Source organism: Notothenia coriiceps, unplaced genomic scaffold, assembly GCF_000735185.1.
Source record: "Notothenia coriiceps isolate Sejong01 unplaced genomic scaffold, NC01 NC01_scaffold00024667, whole genome shotgun sequence".
Taxonomy (NCBI): Eukaryota; Metazoa; Chordata; class Actinopteri; order Perciformes; family Nototheniidae; genus Notothenia; species Notothenia coriiceps.
Window position 1 is genome coordinate 2,688,422 of NW_011357368.1, and position 14,719 is coordinate 2,703,140.

General features: G+C 40.9%; 2 protein-coding genes across 2 annotated transcripts in view; one reads left to right on the top strand and one right to left on the bottom strand.

The window, feature by feature from the left end:
• Positions 1 to 1,594: 1,594 nt before the first annotated feature.
• LOC104955414 (protein SMG5-like) overlaps positions 1,595 to 14,719 on the top strand; it is an 18,077-nt gene continuing 4,952 nt past the window's right edge. The window contains exons 1-6 of the mRNA XM_010782740.1: positions 1,595 to 2,008; positions 2,722 to 2,820; positions 4,335 to 4,458; positions 5,740 to 5,896; positions 13,290 to 13,379; positions 13,677 to 13,766. Of these exons, the coding sequence (XP_010781042.1) occupies positions 1,944 to 2,008; positions 2,722 to 2,820; positions 4,335 to 4,458; positions 5,740 to 5,896; positions 13,290 to 13,379; positions 13,677 to 13,766 (625 nt within the window). The 5' untranslated portion in view covers positions 1,595 to 1,943. The remainder of the gene's footprint in view (positions 2,009 to 2,721; positions 2,821 to 4,334; positions 4,459 to 5,739; positions 5,897 to 13,289; positions 13,380 to 13,676; positions 13,767 to 14,719) is intronic.
• On the bottom strand, positions 8,622 to 11,694 carry LOC104955188 (protein SMG5-like). Its single transcript, XM_010782437.1, has 4 exons — positions 10,759 to 11,694; positions 10,496 to 10,665; positions 10,341 to 10,416; positions 8,622 to 8,664 (listed from the first exon to the last, which is right to left on the bottom strand). Exons 1-4 carry the CDS (start codon positions 11,657 to 11,659, stop codon positions 8,639 to 8,641), a joined length of 1,173 nt encoding a protein of 390 aa, XP_010780739.1. The 5' UTR covers positions 11,660 to 11,694; the 3' UTR covers positions 8,622 to 8,638.

A 14,719-nucleotide genomic window follows, 5' to 3' on the forward strand; every position in this document is an offset into this window, starting at 1 on the left:
TGAAATTGTTAAAAACAAAAGGATTCCTAAATTACTTTAAAATATTTTTTCCGTTTATCAACTAATTGACTCAGCACTAGATTACTAGACTATACTGTATAATTTTGCAGTGTGCACACTTATATATCAAGGTTGTGATCTGTAAAAAAAAATATATATATACATACATTTTTCTACAATTCTAAACTAAAGGGTATTGATCTGATTACCTATTATTTCAATGTCGGCATTAAAAGGATTCATTTTGGCACTCTTATGGAGGATTCTTCTCTTGGTGAGCAGAGCAGATCATTTCCTCTCCAGCTGAGGTGCTGAGAGCGAGGATGGCATGCAGGCAGGATCTGGGAACTGGGGACTGGGCTGGATATTGCCAGCTTGTAATTATCCTCATCCTCCTACACTTAATCGCCTGCATTTCCTTAGTGGGCTGGCAACTTCTGAGTTTGGACTGCCGGAAAAAATGTTGCACAATGGAGGAGAAATTAGATGGTTTATATAATATAAACAGAACAACAGAGTTCAGTTTAAACCTAAACATGCTCAAGCCTCCAGCATGAAATACATTCCTGCAATATTTCTGCAAAGTTAAACTCTGAATAATATTGATGTCACAATAAAATTACCAATGAGGTTTTCATTTTTCATATCAAAATATGTACCTATAAAACATGTGATCAACACTGCAGTCAGCAAGTCGTTGTGTCCCTGGGCAAGACACTTCACCCCAAATTGCTCCTGTGGGGATTGCCCACAGTATTGAGTATGTCAGTCGCTTTTGGATAAAAGCGTCTAACAAGTAACATATGTAATGTAGGCCTAATGTAATGTAATAATTAAAATCTAAAATTGCCTTCTTTTTTTTTTAAATCATTACATGCTGACTTCAAACAACCCAACTTTTACATGACCAACCAGCACCTCAATAAAAAAAAAAACTCCCTAACTGAATGTATTGATCCCCCTCCATCATCGTCTGTCTTACCAAAATCCTGTTTTTAAAGTCAGGAAATACATATATATAAATGTTGGTGTACAAAAACAATACAAACATATATATCTCGAAATGCCATTTCTTTGCAACGTTATAGCCTTCATAGGGATGTTAAAACGTCTATGATCTTTGTAGACCTCTATTGGCAACCGAGAGGAATTACAACAACAGAGTTTATAGTCGCTATGGTCACTGTGCAATGGAGGGAAAGCATTCTTATTGATAACATAATGATGTTTTCATTAGCAGAAGTCTTTTTCATCAACCTCATGCCCTCTTAAGAAAGAAAGACAAGGAGGGCAAGCAAATCATCGAAAGGTGAATGCAAATAAAATGAGAAGTGGAAACTATTTATGTTGTTTGTGACACAGCCATAATGTTATTTGCATATACATATAGAATATAAAAAAGTATGCAAGTATATATTGCAAAATTAAAGAAAGGCAATTTTGCAAATCTTTTCTAAATGTCTAATTTCCTGTGGCAAAGGAAACAAGTGGATCAAGATTTTCGGAAATTGGGGCATCATCATGCAACCTGGCAACCCCTGTTTTAGTCTTGTGAGTGTGATCTGTACTCTCGCGATAATCAGGCGGTCACTGCCTGATAGGAATAATGGCCGCCTTCGTAGCAATAGCTGGAATGGGGAACAACACAAGAGACATATCAGAGCGTTTTAGCTGACCAGGAAGACCCCAAATCACCAGGCACCCCCCCGCCCCCCTACCCGATTTTCAGAACGAATGGGTAGAGGGGGTCTTGCCATAGGACACAATAAACGAAAGAGACTCGGAGGGAAAGGGAGGAAAGCTAACCTTGATAGCTAGCGCTAGCTGGTTGTCACTGCCGGGGGAACAAACCCGAGTATCCGTGACAACTGCGTGTCTGGACGGCTGGAGGGAGCGGGAGCAGCCGCTGGAACTTGTGTTCAAACCTCTGGAAGCTCGCTAACATGAGTGGACCGGGGCAGGACAGCGAGCCGGAGGCGAAAGTCCTTCTCATCAAGCGGCTTTACAGGTAATGTTCAGATGCCGAGGCCGTTTTGCGTTTAGCTAACCGGGGTGCTAATTGAACGTTATTGTGCTGGGTAACTGAGCGCAAGCCCATAATGTTGGCTACCACAATAAAGAGTCTGTGATCTATTCTTCTATTCAGTAATATGTCTGTACAAGGAGAAGCCCAACTCCAGATACATCTGACCGGGCACTCCTCATGCTTTGTGTAGCCTGAGTTAGCTGCATGTGTCATTGTTTCTATTATGTATTTATGCATCTAATAAAGTAAAGCAAAAGAAGATGAATATGCTATTGCATAGGAAATTGCAAAGATGGGATGTATAAACCCCTTATGGCTTGTTGAGGACTCCCACCTAACATTGAAATTAAAGAAAGCTCCACGTATGCTTGCACTAGTTAATAAACGGATGTAAATCCAAGGATGAAATTGAACTGTATCATACCTCATAAACATAGAACTGTACTTTGTAAAAACATAGATCAATCAACAGATCTGGTGTTATAACAATGGTTATAAGACACAGTTACAATGCCACTGTGAAAGGAAATAGGAAGCAACTTCAAACATGTAATTACAAAAGTACCTCCCTATGGTGCTTAGTACAGAGACATGAAACAGAAAGTATGGTTGCTAGCTTGATGGCCCACAGTATAACAATCTCAGCTTTAGCCTTTATGCTAACTAATGTTCTCTATTTGCCCAATGCTACCCAGGGCTGTGGTGGAGTCTGTGCACAAGCTGGATGTCATCATCGGCAGCAAAGCATCCTACAGAGAGGTCTTCAAGCCGGAGAACATCAGCCTTCGCAACAAGTATGTCCATCTGTCTTACCAGCATTGTGTGTAAAAGGAGGCAGATGTTCAACTTTAACATCTGGCCAGTTGTTCTGAACATAGTTATGAATTTAAACCCCTCACACAGCTCACCTCCAGTTCATTTGGCTGAAATACTTTTTTCTAGGACGCTCTGTGTTCAATTGGGCATGACTATATTCCGCATAGAGCATCTCTGTGAGATTAAAGACTCAGATCTGACCTGATATTTGGAATCCAAGTTTCACATTAGAAACTTAACTGGACCTGTAAGCTTCAACGTCTAATTTAAATGTATGTGTGAGGAGATGTGATCGCTGCATGCATACTATGAACTTAAAGCTCCAAAAGAGAAAGTGGAATTTGGAGTTAAATGTGAGGAAGTGTGTTTACTCTTCACAGACAGAGAAACAGTTTCTCTCTGACTGCCTTAGGAACCAACAGGCACTCTAAAGAATTCAAGAGGTGTCTTTATTTTTCTATCAAGGCTGCATTCAGAGCCTAAGCAACTGGCTGGTAATTAAGCAATTAAGCAGAAAATTAATTGTCAACGACTTGGCTAATCAGCTAATTGTGTCGTTTTTCAAGGAAAGCTGCCAAACACACGCAGGGATTATTGTGAATATTAGCTTGTGAATATGTTGTAATATTGTCTTATTGTGAATATTAGCTTGTTGTGTAATAGTTTACTGAATATCTATAGATGATGGACTGTATTGGAAAACATATTTTGGTTGTATTAACCAGCATTTTCTGACATTTTGTAGACAAAGCGCATAATCAGTTATCAAGGATATAATTGTATGATTCAGCGTGTGTTGCATGTGCATTTACTACAATACTAAGGCTTGGCATCGCTGAAGACCCGCCCCCCACATCTTAAATAAGTGATCAGATTCTTCCACATTTTTACACTAATATTTAGAGCTTTATCTCAAAATGTCACACAAGAGTCATAATTTGTACTTCACTTGCATATGAGATAATCTGTCTCCCTAGTGCAAGGTGAGGCTTTTTTATTGTTCTTGAGTATTATATTATCTTCTATGGCTTTGAAGGAGCAAGGAGACGAGCATCTCATCAAAGAGGAGATACTGCATGTACTTGGCTAACTATTATTAGAATCTTGTCATTGCCCACACACATAAAGGGGACAATGATTTCACAATATTCTTTAGAACAACTCTGACTTTTTAAACACTTTAAACGGACCATATGAGTCACAGAAGGGAAAGGCATGCTTACAATTCATTTGTATTTGACAGCACCAGATTCTTCAGTTGTCTTTCATGTAGTGTCTATAAATTGGAGCGGCAACCAAAGGTCCTTTACAGAATATTAACTTGTTTAATCGTAAAAAATGCCCACCAACCAATTTGTGTCCCTTAAGGGTTTCACGTAAAACATAGCCGACCTGTTGTTGTGAAACTATGTGACTCATTGGTCTACTTGTCAAACCGGTGACCCAACTAACTTATGCATGTGTGTGCTGCTTTTTGTGTGTGTGTTCACAGGCTGAGGGAGCTCTGTGTGAAGCTGATGTTTCTCCATCCTGTCGACTACGGCCGTAAAGCCGAGGAGCTGCTCTGGAGGAAGGTCTACTATGAGGTCATCCAGGTTATCAAGACCAACAAGAAGGTAACTGGCTCTGCAGCAGTCTGTAAAAAAAACCTCCTGGCATGTGTTAGCCAGACAGTTTTCTGTTGTTATCCAGCGTGACCTCCTGGCTGCCATTTAAAGGTCAGCTCTACCTTGACATCTGCCATTTTGTGGTCGCTGGTGCGTAACGTACACATAGTGTGTTGTTCATTATATGCATGGACGGTTTCAATGGGAATCAGACTTCTAAAATATCCCTGTTGCCACTTTGCTTTGATATTGGACCAACACCCTGAAAACAGTCCCAAATGACTGCCCTTATCAAAAGTAGCCTTATCATTTCTGTTGTGTATCAAGTGTGTGTGCTCTGATTCAGATGCTAGTGAAAACGTCGAAGGTCAAAAGCAATTTTAGTAATTTGTTGCACTTTTTTTCACCTGTGTAAACTTATTAAAGTGGAACTCCAGCAATTGGTTTTGGGTTAAATACTAGTGTTTAAGTAGTAGGGCTGCTCAATTAATCGCAATTATGATTATGGCTTGCAACGATTACGAACACAATGTAATCAAAATAAAAAGATAATTTTTTATTATTATTATTACTTTTCTTTTTTTTTTATTAATTTTTTTTAAATTGGATTTTCAGTTGAATTATACTTAAAGTTCAGGGTAATCAACTGTTCAAATCATACTGTTCAAAAACAATTTCTCCAATAAATGTATGTTTCCAAAGTAAATGGATAATCGTTTTTAATAATCGTGATATCAATTATTGACCCAAATAATCGAGATTATGATTTTTGCCAGAATCAAGTAGTACTTTAATCAAGTGCGGGACATCTGTGAGAAATCGCTTTCATGTCCTCAAGTAACTCAGCGTAGGAATAGAAGTTTGAAAATGGAAAGTTCGTCCATTCGATGTAGACCACTCTTCCTCTCTGCTTTAGCTCAGTGGCTCGAGGCTCTGTTGACCACTGTTGGTTTGTTTGTAGATTCAAATGTGTTGCACTGACCTCGTTTGATTATTATGTTGGTAATATTTGCGTCCTGTTTTGATAAGGAAAATAAATGAATGGTAAAGATATGATTGATCTGGTTCTGCTGCATCAGTTTTTATGAGTCCAACAATATGCTATACAGTGGAGTCGTCTTGTAAAGCTGGTGTGCAATATATTTTATTTTTCTAGACTTTTGGGCCTTTTTGATGCTTATTGTAAACTACGGTATGTTATACAACATAGGTCCTGATTCAAATTGTAGTTGTGGTTAAATCTATAATATCCTGCTTCCTCTCCTTTCTTTTTCTTTTCCTCCACTGTAGCACATCCACAGCCGCAGCGCTCTTGAGTGCGCCTACCGTACACACCTGATCGCCGGCGTGGGCTTCTACCAGCACCTGCTGCTTTACATCCAGTCACATTACCAGCTGGAGCTGCAGGACTGCATCGACTGGACCCACGTCACGGACCCACTGATAGGTCAGAAACTAATTCACACACAGAGGATGACTGTATATAAAACAGGCAAACACACAAGCAACATCTAAGCTCTTTCTAAAAAAGATTTTAAGAAGGATGTGTAAAATGTACATGTTCTGCATGTGCTTGTCAATGTGCATGCCCATATATTAGAAATAAAAATGTATAAAAAATCCCGATCAATTTATTGGCTATTTTCACAGGAGAGGTGTGAATAATAAAATGACTAATAGCAGAAGCTGCTTTGTATTTTGCATGCTGGTTCACTTTAATGGCTTACTAGAACACTTAATAGAATATAACTGAACAATGGTTAACTTGTCCTTTTTCTACTATAACAACTTGCGTTCTCTTTTTCTTTTTTTGAAGATGAATCCACTAGCGCAAATCTTATTCTATTACCATCTTAACAAATCAAATGTATAATAAACCCCTAGTACCCACCAGCGACGTGCACAGCCATTTGGAGGGGCTATTGCTCTAAACTGGAAAAAAAGCCCCCCCCCCCCCAAAAAAAACATAACACTTTTTGATGTAAAAGGTTCATAAAATAAAAACACAACACTGTCATTGCAAGTGACACTCAGTTGAATTGTATTTCCAACTGCTAAATTTCGTTATTCAGGCACATTTTGAGTTTTGCGGTCAATATCCCATTAAAATATCTAATGTTAGTAACTATTAAAAAAAAAGTGGGGGCAATCCTGTTTTAATGTAGTTTGACCATTGTAACTGCTGTGCAGACATACTGATAAAAATAGAGCTTCGAACTATTACCTTAAATAAAATCACTAATTAATTAAACCAGTTCAATACGCATTATTCTTATTCTTATCATTCTTTATGAGCGCAGTAACGGTAAGGTAACCTTACCGTTACTGCGCTCATAAAGAATGATAAGAATAAGAATAATGCGTATTGAACTGGTTTAATTAATTAGTGATTTTATTTAAGGTAATAGTTCGNCAGCTCGCTAACACGTTTTTAGATATTATTACTTTTCCACTGACTGCTCACCCTGTTTTTGTTTCCCTTTTGAAATCTGAGCATTGATGACAACATCGACCCAATGTCTTTTTTTTTTTTTTTTTTTTTTTTTTTTTCTGCTCATACAAGGTATCAGTAGACAAAAGAGCAAGAGTTCCCAAGGCTTTGAGAGATAATGTTTGTTAAGCAAGGCTTCTATATAACCTTATATTGAGTTAAGATATCATTTGTGAGCGAACAATATATTCTCTTAAAAGACATATGCGTTAAGCGTGACTGAACAGGATTCGTTAAAGGCTAAACCATTGTCTTTAAGAGAATATTTTCCTCACAAATGTATATCTTTAACTCAATATAAAGGTTATTTATAGAAGCTCTTTCTTAACAAAATTTTTTCTCTCAAAAGCCTGGGAACTCTCGCTCTTTGTCACTGATGACTGTATGAGCACAGCATGGGTTTCTAATGTTGTATCAATGCTCAGATTTCAAAGGGAAACACAAACAGGGTGAGCACGTCAGTGGAAAGCAGTAATAATATTAAAAACCTTGTAGGTCGAAGCTGGGGCCATATCCTCATCAAGCGATTTCGACCGCAGACCTCCTCTTACTCCGCCAACTGCGACAAATAAAGAAAAGACCGAAGCGGCCTGGCCGTTAAAAAGGGAACATTTGCTTTGATCTTAAACCCATTGATTTTCATCGGTCATTAATCAAACATGTATTGAGTCCAACAGATTACACAAAACCATTTTCACCGTATGAGCTGACACACAATAATGAGAGTTGACTGAATGCAAGCCCCTGTGCGTTCTTTTAACGTTGTCCCAGTGCACTGTTAGAATGTACTCACCATCGGATCTGGCCTTTGCTGCTTGCACCAAGATTATCCTGCTCCGATTGGCTGATTGCTGGTGAAGATGCCCGAACCTTCCGGACGTTGAAGTGTCGCACGGTTGCCCTGGAGATTCGTCAGGAATGGCCAAAAACTGCGAATGCAACACACTCGCACCACACACTGCGAGGAAAGAGGGAGAAAGATACTTCAAGCTCTGTATTATTTTTGATCAATACATATTGGCGCAGGATAAATGAACTTTAATTTGTTTTACTCAATAGTACAACCATTTTGTTGTATCGTGTGTTTGTGTGTTTTAACACGACACTGTTTCAGTGTCTGGGGTAAGATTTACAGACATAGTATTTCTGCGTTTTCTCTTAACATATCAATACCACATACAAAAGAAGTAATTTCATCAAATTCTGTTATAAAATGTTTTAAATCGTGGCCCAATTTGTTGGTCACTTCTACCATCGCTTCGTAAGTTGGGGTCTGTGTATAGTTATCCTTCCTTTCAGTGATTATAGAAGTAATGTACAATTATTTGGGTCTGTCTCTCGAATAAGGATCTTTTAAATATATTTGCAAACTAGGCCTCAGAACTCCAAAAACAAAAAGGCAAACATTACGACTAGGGTATACATTAATAATTCTACCTATGTATGGTATTTGGCATGGTGTTCACCATCACTGAACATCTGCTAAAATGAATTGCGTGGTGTGTCTGTGTGTTAGCGTGTGTTGCTACCTCCTGTTAGGGAAGCTGAGGGAGGGCGTTGCGGTGAGTGAAGTCGAGGCGAAGGCGGGTGACCTGCTGTTCAGGAGCGGGCCAAGTGCTCGTAGGGCCAAGTCCTCGCGGCAGCCAAGCAGCTCTGGATCTAGACCGGGCTGCCTCACACTCATTTAATCAGCTTCCGTCACTTCGAGCAACTAAGACCCAGCTCTGCGGCACACACACACACACACACCACACATACACACACACACAACACACACACACACAACAACCACACAACACACACACACACACCACACCACCACCACACACACACCACACACACACACACACACATCACACACACACACACACACAAACAATACATGAGCTGTTTTGACTTGGGCACAAGTTCATCTAGTGTGGTGGTATAAATTACAGGAAATGCACAGAGTATTATCTGCTGTTTATTAAGTATTACACACCAGCATACCGGGAACGCTGTGGGATATGCGACAACATACAAATCACAACATGCGAAAACAACACATAACTAATCACACCACCAACTGCATTCAACGCCCTTATATTTAATTATTGCTCTTTAATTCATCAACTTATTTACTATGAGTGTATGATTATTTAAAGCTGACCTTATAGATTGCTATATTTGAGAATATATATATTGAGGGTACTATATAAAACATGTTTGCTGAAGTTTTTTTTCAAATACAAACAGATCACCCATTGTAGCCATGCCTCATACTGCTCAACCCTCTTTGTAACGCCCTGTTTAGAGAAACGCACGATTTTTGGGTCCTTAGCTTTGAAAAATAATAAGTGGAAGGCTGGCAGTAATGCCTGATCAGAATTCTACGGAGATAAAGTTAAATATCGGTTGTGATTAAAACGCCCATTCCTTTTAAACCACGTCAAGGAATTTATTCTTGAAATAGTATGGAGCTCAAATGCTTTTATCTCTCTGCAGGTTTAAACCACGTCAAGGATTATTTCTGAAATAGTATGGAGCTCAAATGCTTTTTCTCTTGCAGGTTTATCACATGTGCTCTTCAGTACAGGTTAGCTCTGAGTGTTAGCGAGGCTTGCTAATGTAAACAAAGACATCCAAAACACGTCAGGCCTTGTTTCTGATAGCAACTTTCTGTGGGTCCGCCGACGTCACCTCGGACGGACACGTCAGTTCGGATGGAAATCTGTATCTGCTCGTTGTACACCCGTTTTTAAAAGATTTGGGTACGGAGGAAAAGAGAGAGGGTTTTATTTTCTGACGCTGCGTGAGTTCCCCGACGCACCGGGGACACATATTTATGTATAAAAGACATCACAAAGTGCATTTTGCATGATAGGTCCCCTTTATTTAAATGACCACCACAAATAGACCACATAATAATATTGAAATTATGAAAATATAATTATCTTTATCAGTAAGCCGGAGCATTCTTTTACCACTCGTTAAAAACTAATCGATTAACATTTTGGGAAATCTCCAGAAAGTTAGATGAGAAGATGGATACAAGTTTCATGTGAGTAGGCCAAACATTCAGATATAACCAGCAGGTCATTAGCTCAGAAAACTGCTAATAGAGTTTAACGGTTAGCTGGACAATAATAATGCGTAACCAAGGAAATCACCCACTTTCACTAGCTTTATATTCAGCATACAGATATGAGAGTATCATCAAACCTTTCATCAAACTTTCAGCAAGAAAGCAAATACATGTAGTTGTTGACATGTTTAACTAATCCTTTAAATACTTTACCCAGTATCTCAGAGGAAATGTTTTGCATTAGTGGACCCAGACGGAATAAAAACCAAGATACTGTTGAGCTATCGTGCGCCTGCTGAGCTTTACAGGAGGATAAATGTTTACGCGGTAACTCACCAGCCTCGAGCATCTTGCTGCCATCTGGGAGCAGGTTGAGCAGCACAGACAGTCGGTTCCACAGGCTTTGAGAACTCTGCAGAAGGAACCAGGCTGTTAGATCTACTCCGACAAAGTCAATGTTTTATATTTAAAAAAAACATTCCTCCCCTCACCTGTGCACACATGAGGATAATGTCGGTGTTTGTCCTCAGCCAGTCGACAAACACCTTCACCACCTGGATCAACCCCTGATTGGTCAGGATCTCCAGCTTCTCTAAGAGGGTTTTCTCACTCGGTACTGATTGAGTACTGTGTTGGCTGCCTTCTGTGTCCGAGTCCAAGTCTAGATGTGAGACGACAACAAGCATAAAACTGATCAACTGGGGGAAAAAGCACGGATAAAAACACATCGCGTTAAAATGAGGCAAATCGTTACCATTTTCAGTGGTGGTTCCGTTGGCAGTACCGGGGTTGATATCGCAGGGTGTCTCCCCAGGAGGAGGGGGAGTCTCTTGGGAGGGGGGAGCAGAGACCTCAGTGGGGGTGGGAATGCCCGGGGGGGAAGAGGCTTGAGGCCGCAGCAGCATGTTGCTGAAGGTGGGCGCCAGGCGGAAGCAACGCTTGGCCTGGAAGAGCGTGGAGGACATGGCCTGCAGGTTGCTGCTGATGCTGGAGTCGCTGGGCGTCAGAGGGCCGTTAGTGGCTGGAGGCGTGTCCTCCTCCCTGTCCCCGCCCCCTTCTTCCTTGGGTTGCTCTTCATCTTCCTCTTCGTCCTGTTGTTCCCGCGCCTGACCCTCCAAGTTGTCCGGGCTTTCCGCGTCTTCAATGTCTTCCAGGTCAGAGCGAGACTCCTGGCTGTTCATGTCCGAGTCGGTCTCCACATCGAACGCCGTCCCCCCTTCCTCCTCCTCCTCTTCCTCTGAGCCGCTCCCCCACACCCCCTCCTCCCCTCTCTTTGTCTCCTTCCTGACGGATGGAGGATTGACGGGGGCTGCTGTCGTGGTAGTCCCCGTTGAATCAGTGCGCCGTCTCCTCTCGTCTTCCTCATCCTCGTCCTCCTCGCTCTCGAAGCCCTCGCTCAGGTCGCTTTCATCCTCTCCTCCTCGAGTGTCCTTGCGAGCGCAGCGACGTCGGCGCAGTCTGGAGAGGCGGGTGTACTTCTTCTTCTGTCTCTGTTTCTCTTCCTCCAACTTGCGCTGTTCTTCCACGCTGCAAGGCTTTTTGGCACCAACCCTCTCAGAGCCGTCTTCCTCCTTCTCCTCCTCTTCATCTTCTTGCTCCAGGGAGCCGTTCTGCAGAGGCTTCCCCTCTGTCGCTGGGGCGGACACATCCCTCATCTCCAGGTCATCTGGAAAAGAAAAGGAGAATTCACTGCCTGTTTGTATTCCTTCACGTTAATTGTAAAAGATGTCAAGATGTGTAAAGATTTAAATAGCTTTTAACTTCACAAATAGCTGTAGTTCTCCCAAAACATTACATTTGAAATGACACAAAGCAGCATAAATCCTAAATAAAATGAGAATACATCCATGGGGATTTGATGCATTGATCTATGTGTCAGACACTGACTCGGAGACTTAAAGGTAGGGTAGGTAAGAATGGAGTTCTAAAGTTACTTTAGCCGGGCCAATTGGTCGTGTTTTTTACTAGGGCTGTCCCGAATACCATCTTTCGGGCTCCGGATATGCGGTAGTAAACAGCAGCGAATTTGTACCGTGCGCGGCGGGGGGGGACTGCCAAGGCACACNTGACAAGGTGTGTTTCCCGCAGCGAGACGCTACAATACTTGCCCGGGCAACATTAGCACGTACCTGTGCACGCATGTCCCTGGTACCCACTGTAAGTTTACCACCATTTACAGCTGGTATTATATACCTTCACACTGGACAATGAATGGTGTGATCCCAGCATTGCATTTAGACCAGGTGTTAATGTGTCTATTGTCTGAATATAGTCCTATCAGATGTCAGTGTTCCCTTCCACTATGCACAGCAGACACATGGGTGGAGAAGTGCCAAGTCAGAGTATTGTTGGTGGACGAACGGAAGCAGGTGCAGGCTCACCATGGTTCTTGCTATAGTGTAGATCAGTGATTCTCAAATGGGGGTACACGGACCCCTAGGGGTACGTTGGGTTACTGCAGGGGGTACGTGAGATTTAAAAAAGAAAAGAAAAAAATGTTGATTACAAAAATAATCTTAGTACAATAAGCTCAATAGAAAACACAATTGTATATAAAATATTCTTAGAACCACCAAGGGGGTCCTCATATAAACATGTCAAATGTGTGTATTGTATTTTATAGTTTTTCACAATATATCAATTTTTTCATTAGTTTGTTAAACATATATTACTTCAGTTGAAAAACTCCTGAAAAATCTGATTTATAAAAGAATTATGTTATTTTTTTCATGCATGAAGTTGAAAATATCCTTAGTTCTTTGTAATTCATGCACAAAGGAGTTAATACATCACACACTGATGGAACTTCACTATATTGTAATTATTTGTATAGGCTTTTTCGATCTAAAATGTTCGGTGTCGGTCAGGGGGTACTTGGCTGAGAAAATGTTTCAAAGGGGGTACATTACTGAAAAGAGTTTGAGAAGCACTGGTGTAGATGATACTTATCCTTTTACTCAGATGCCATCAGACAACAGGGGCTAACGGGGGAAATGTAAATGTCCTGTCTTCCGGCATGAAGTGAAAGTTGATCTAATCTAGACATATGATCTACTTTGCAGCCTAAAACAGAAGCACTTGTGGACTTTAACACCCCGGGGACAGAGAAACAGGACTAATGTCTCAGAGCTGCTTCTATCATAACGACTCTGCTGTTTGAAAAATCGTGGCTTTACAGTGATTTGAGCTGGTCCTTTTTGCACAACTCAGTCATTTTGGGTAGGTGCATCAGCTAAATGCTTGAAATGAATGGGAAGAAAAACATTGTGTAATCGTTCCTCGCAGGTCGAAAGAAACCCGTGTCAGCCACCCCCAAGGAGATGGAGTGGGCACAGATGGCCTGTCATCGATGTCTGGTCTACCTTGGAGATCTAGGTAACAACATGATTATAGAATATGCAATTATTTCTTCTCTTTCCCCAGCTTGTAAGGGTGTGAGGCAGCATGTGTGTATGTCATTCAGCGTGGGAAAAATTGGCGTAGCTCTAGAATTGACAAGAAGTTGTTTGGTGGATTTAGGCTTACATGATACAGAGATATAAGTATTTTATGGGACACATTCAAATTCATTTTCAGCATGTTCAGTGTACATTTGTAGATCTTAGCCTGAGTTGTATCCTGTTGTTGACTGTTATTATAACTCTATTCCTGTTCATAATGTGTCCTCTGCAGCACGTTATCAGAATGAACTTGCCGGAGTGGAGGCTGAGCAGCTGGCAGAAAGGTTCTACCATCAGGCGCTGTCTGTCATGCCACACGTGGGTGAGTGACTGTAATGTAATGCATTTTTTTTTAACAAATCTCTTGCTGTTGCCATGGTCAGGAAGAATGTGGTACATTTTCTGGCTTCTGAGAGTGACAGGAGTACCGTTTCTAAGAAGCTGTGGAAATGCTTTCATAAGTAATATTTCTTTTAGATGTCAAAGTAAGTGTTGAATCTTAAAGGTCACCTATTATTTAAAATCGAGTTTTTCATGTCTTTTGTACATAAACATGTGTCCCCTCTGTGTAAAGATATGCTTAAAGTTTCAGGAACAAAGACCCCCTCTCTTTTTGTCCTGATCCATTTATATAAAATCCTGAAAATGAGCTGATCAGATTTTGGCCACTTTATGATGTCATAACGATTTTTTGGCTTGTGTAACCATTAGCCAATCACGGTAACCCCGAGCACCATTGTGTTCTTTGTAACCAAATATCTCTCAGAGGGGCGTGGGGAGTGGCTCCTTATTTTCATCTAAAGTAACAGACAGAGAATCAGCACTTTTGAAACAGGGCTGAAACAGAGGGGATTATGGGATGCTGCATTCTCTGTCTGTTACTTTAGATGAAAATAAGGAGCCACTCCCCACGCCCCNCTTTCGTTGCAGTTGTATGTCTTAAGTGTAATTTCTCCACACCAAATTATGCATACTGAAAATGCATTAAAACTGTTTCCAACATAAATCGTACTTCTTGTCTTAACCAGGACTGAACAGTCTCTTGAAGTTAACAACAGTTGGAAATATACACATTTGTATATACGCAGAGTATCATTCACATGTTTAGCAGGCCATACACTATGTATAGTCCTGTAAATAGGCAGGGCAGTGCTTGAATTGGGCCGGTACTCACCGGTACACAGTACCGGCACTTCTGATTTTTACCCATGTGGTACCGGCACTTCTTACTGAGTACCGGCAAGGTGCCGGTACTCAGTAAAATGCCGGTACTCA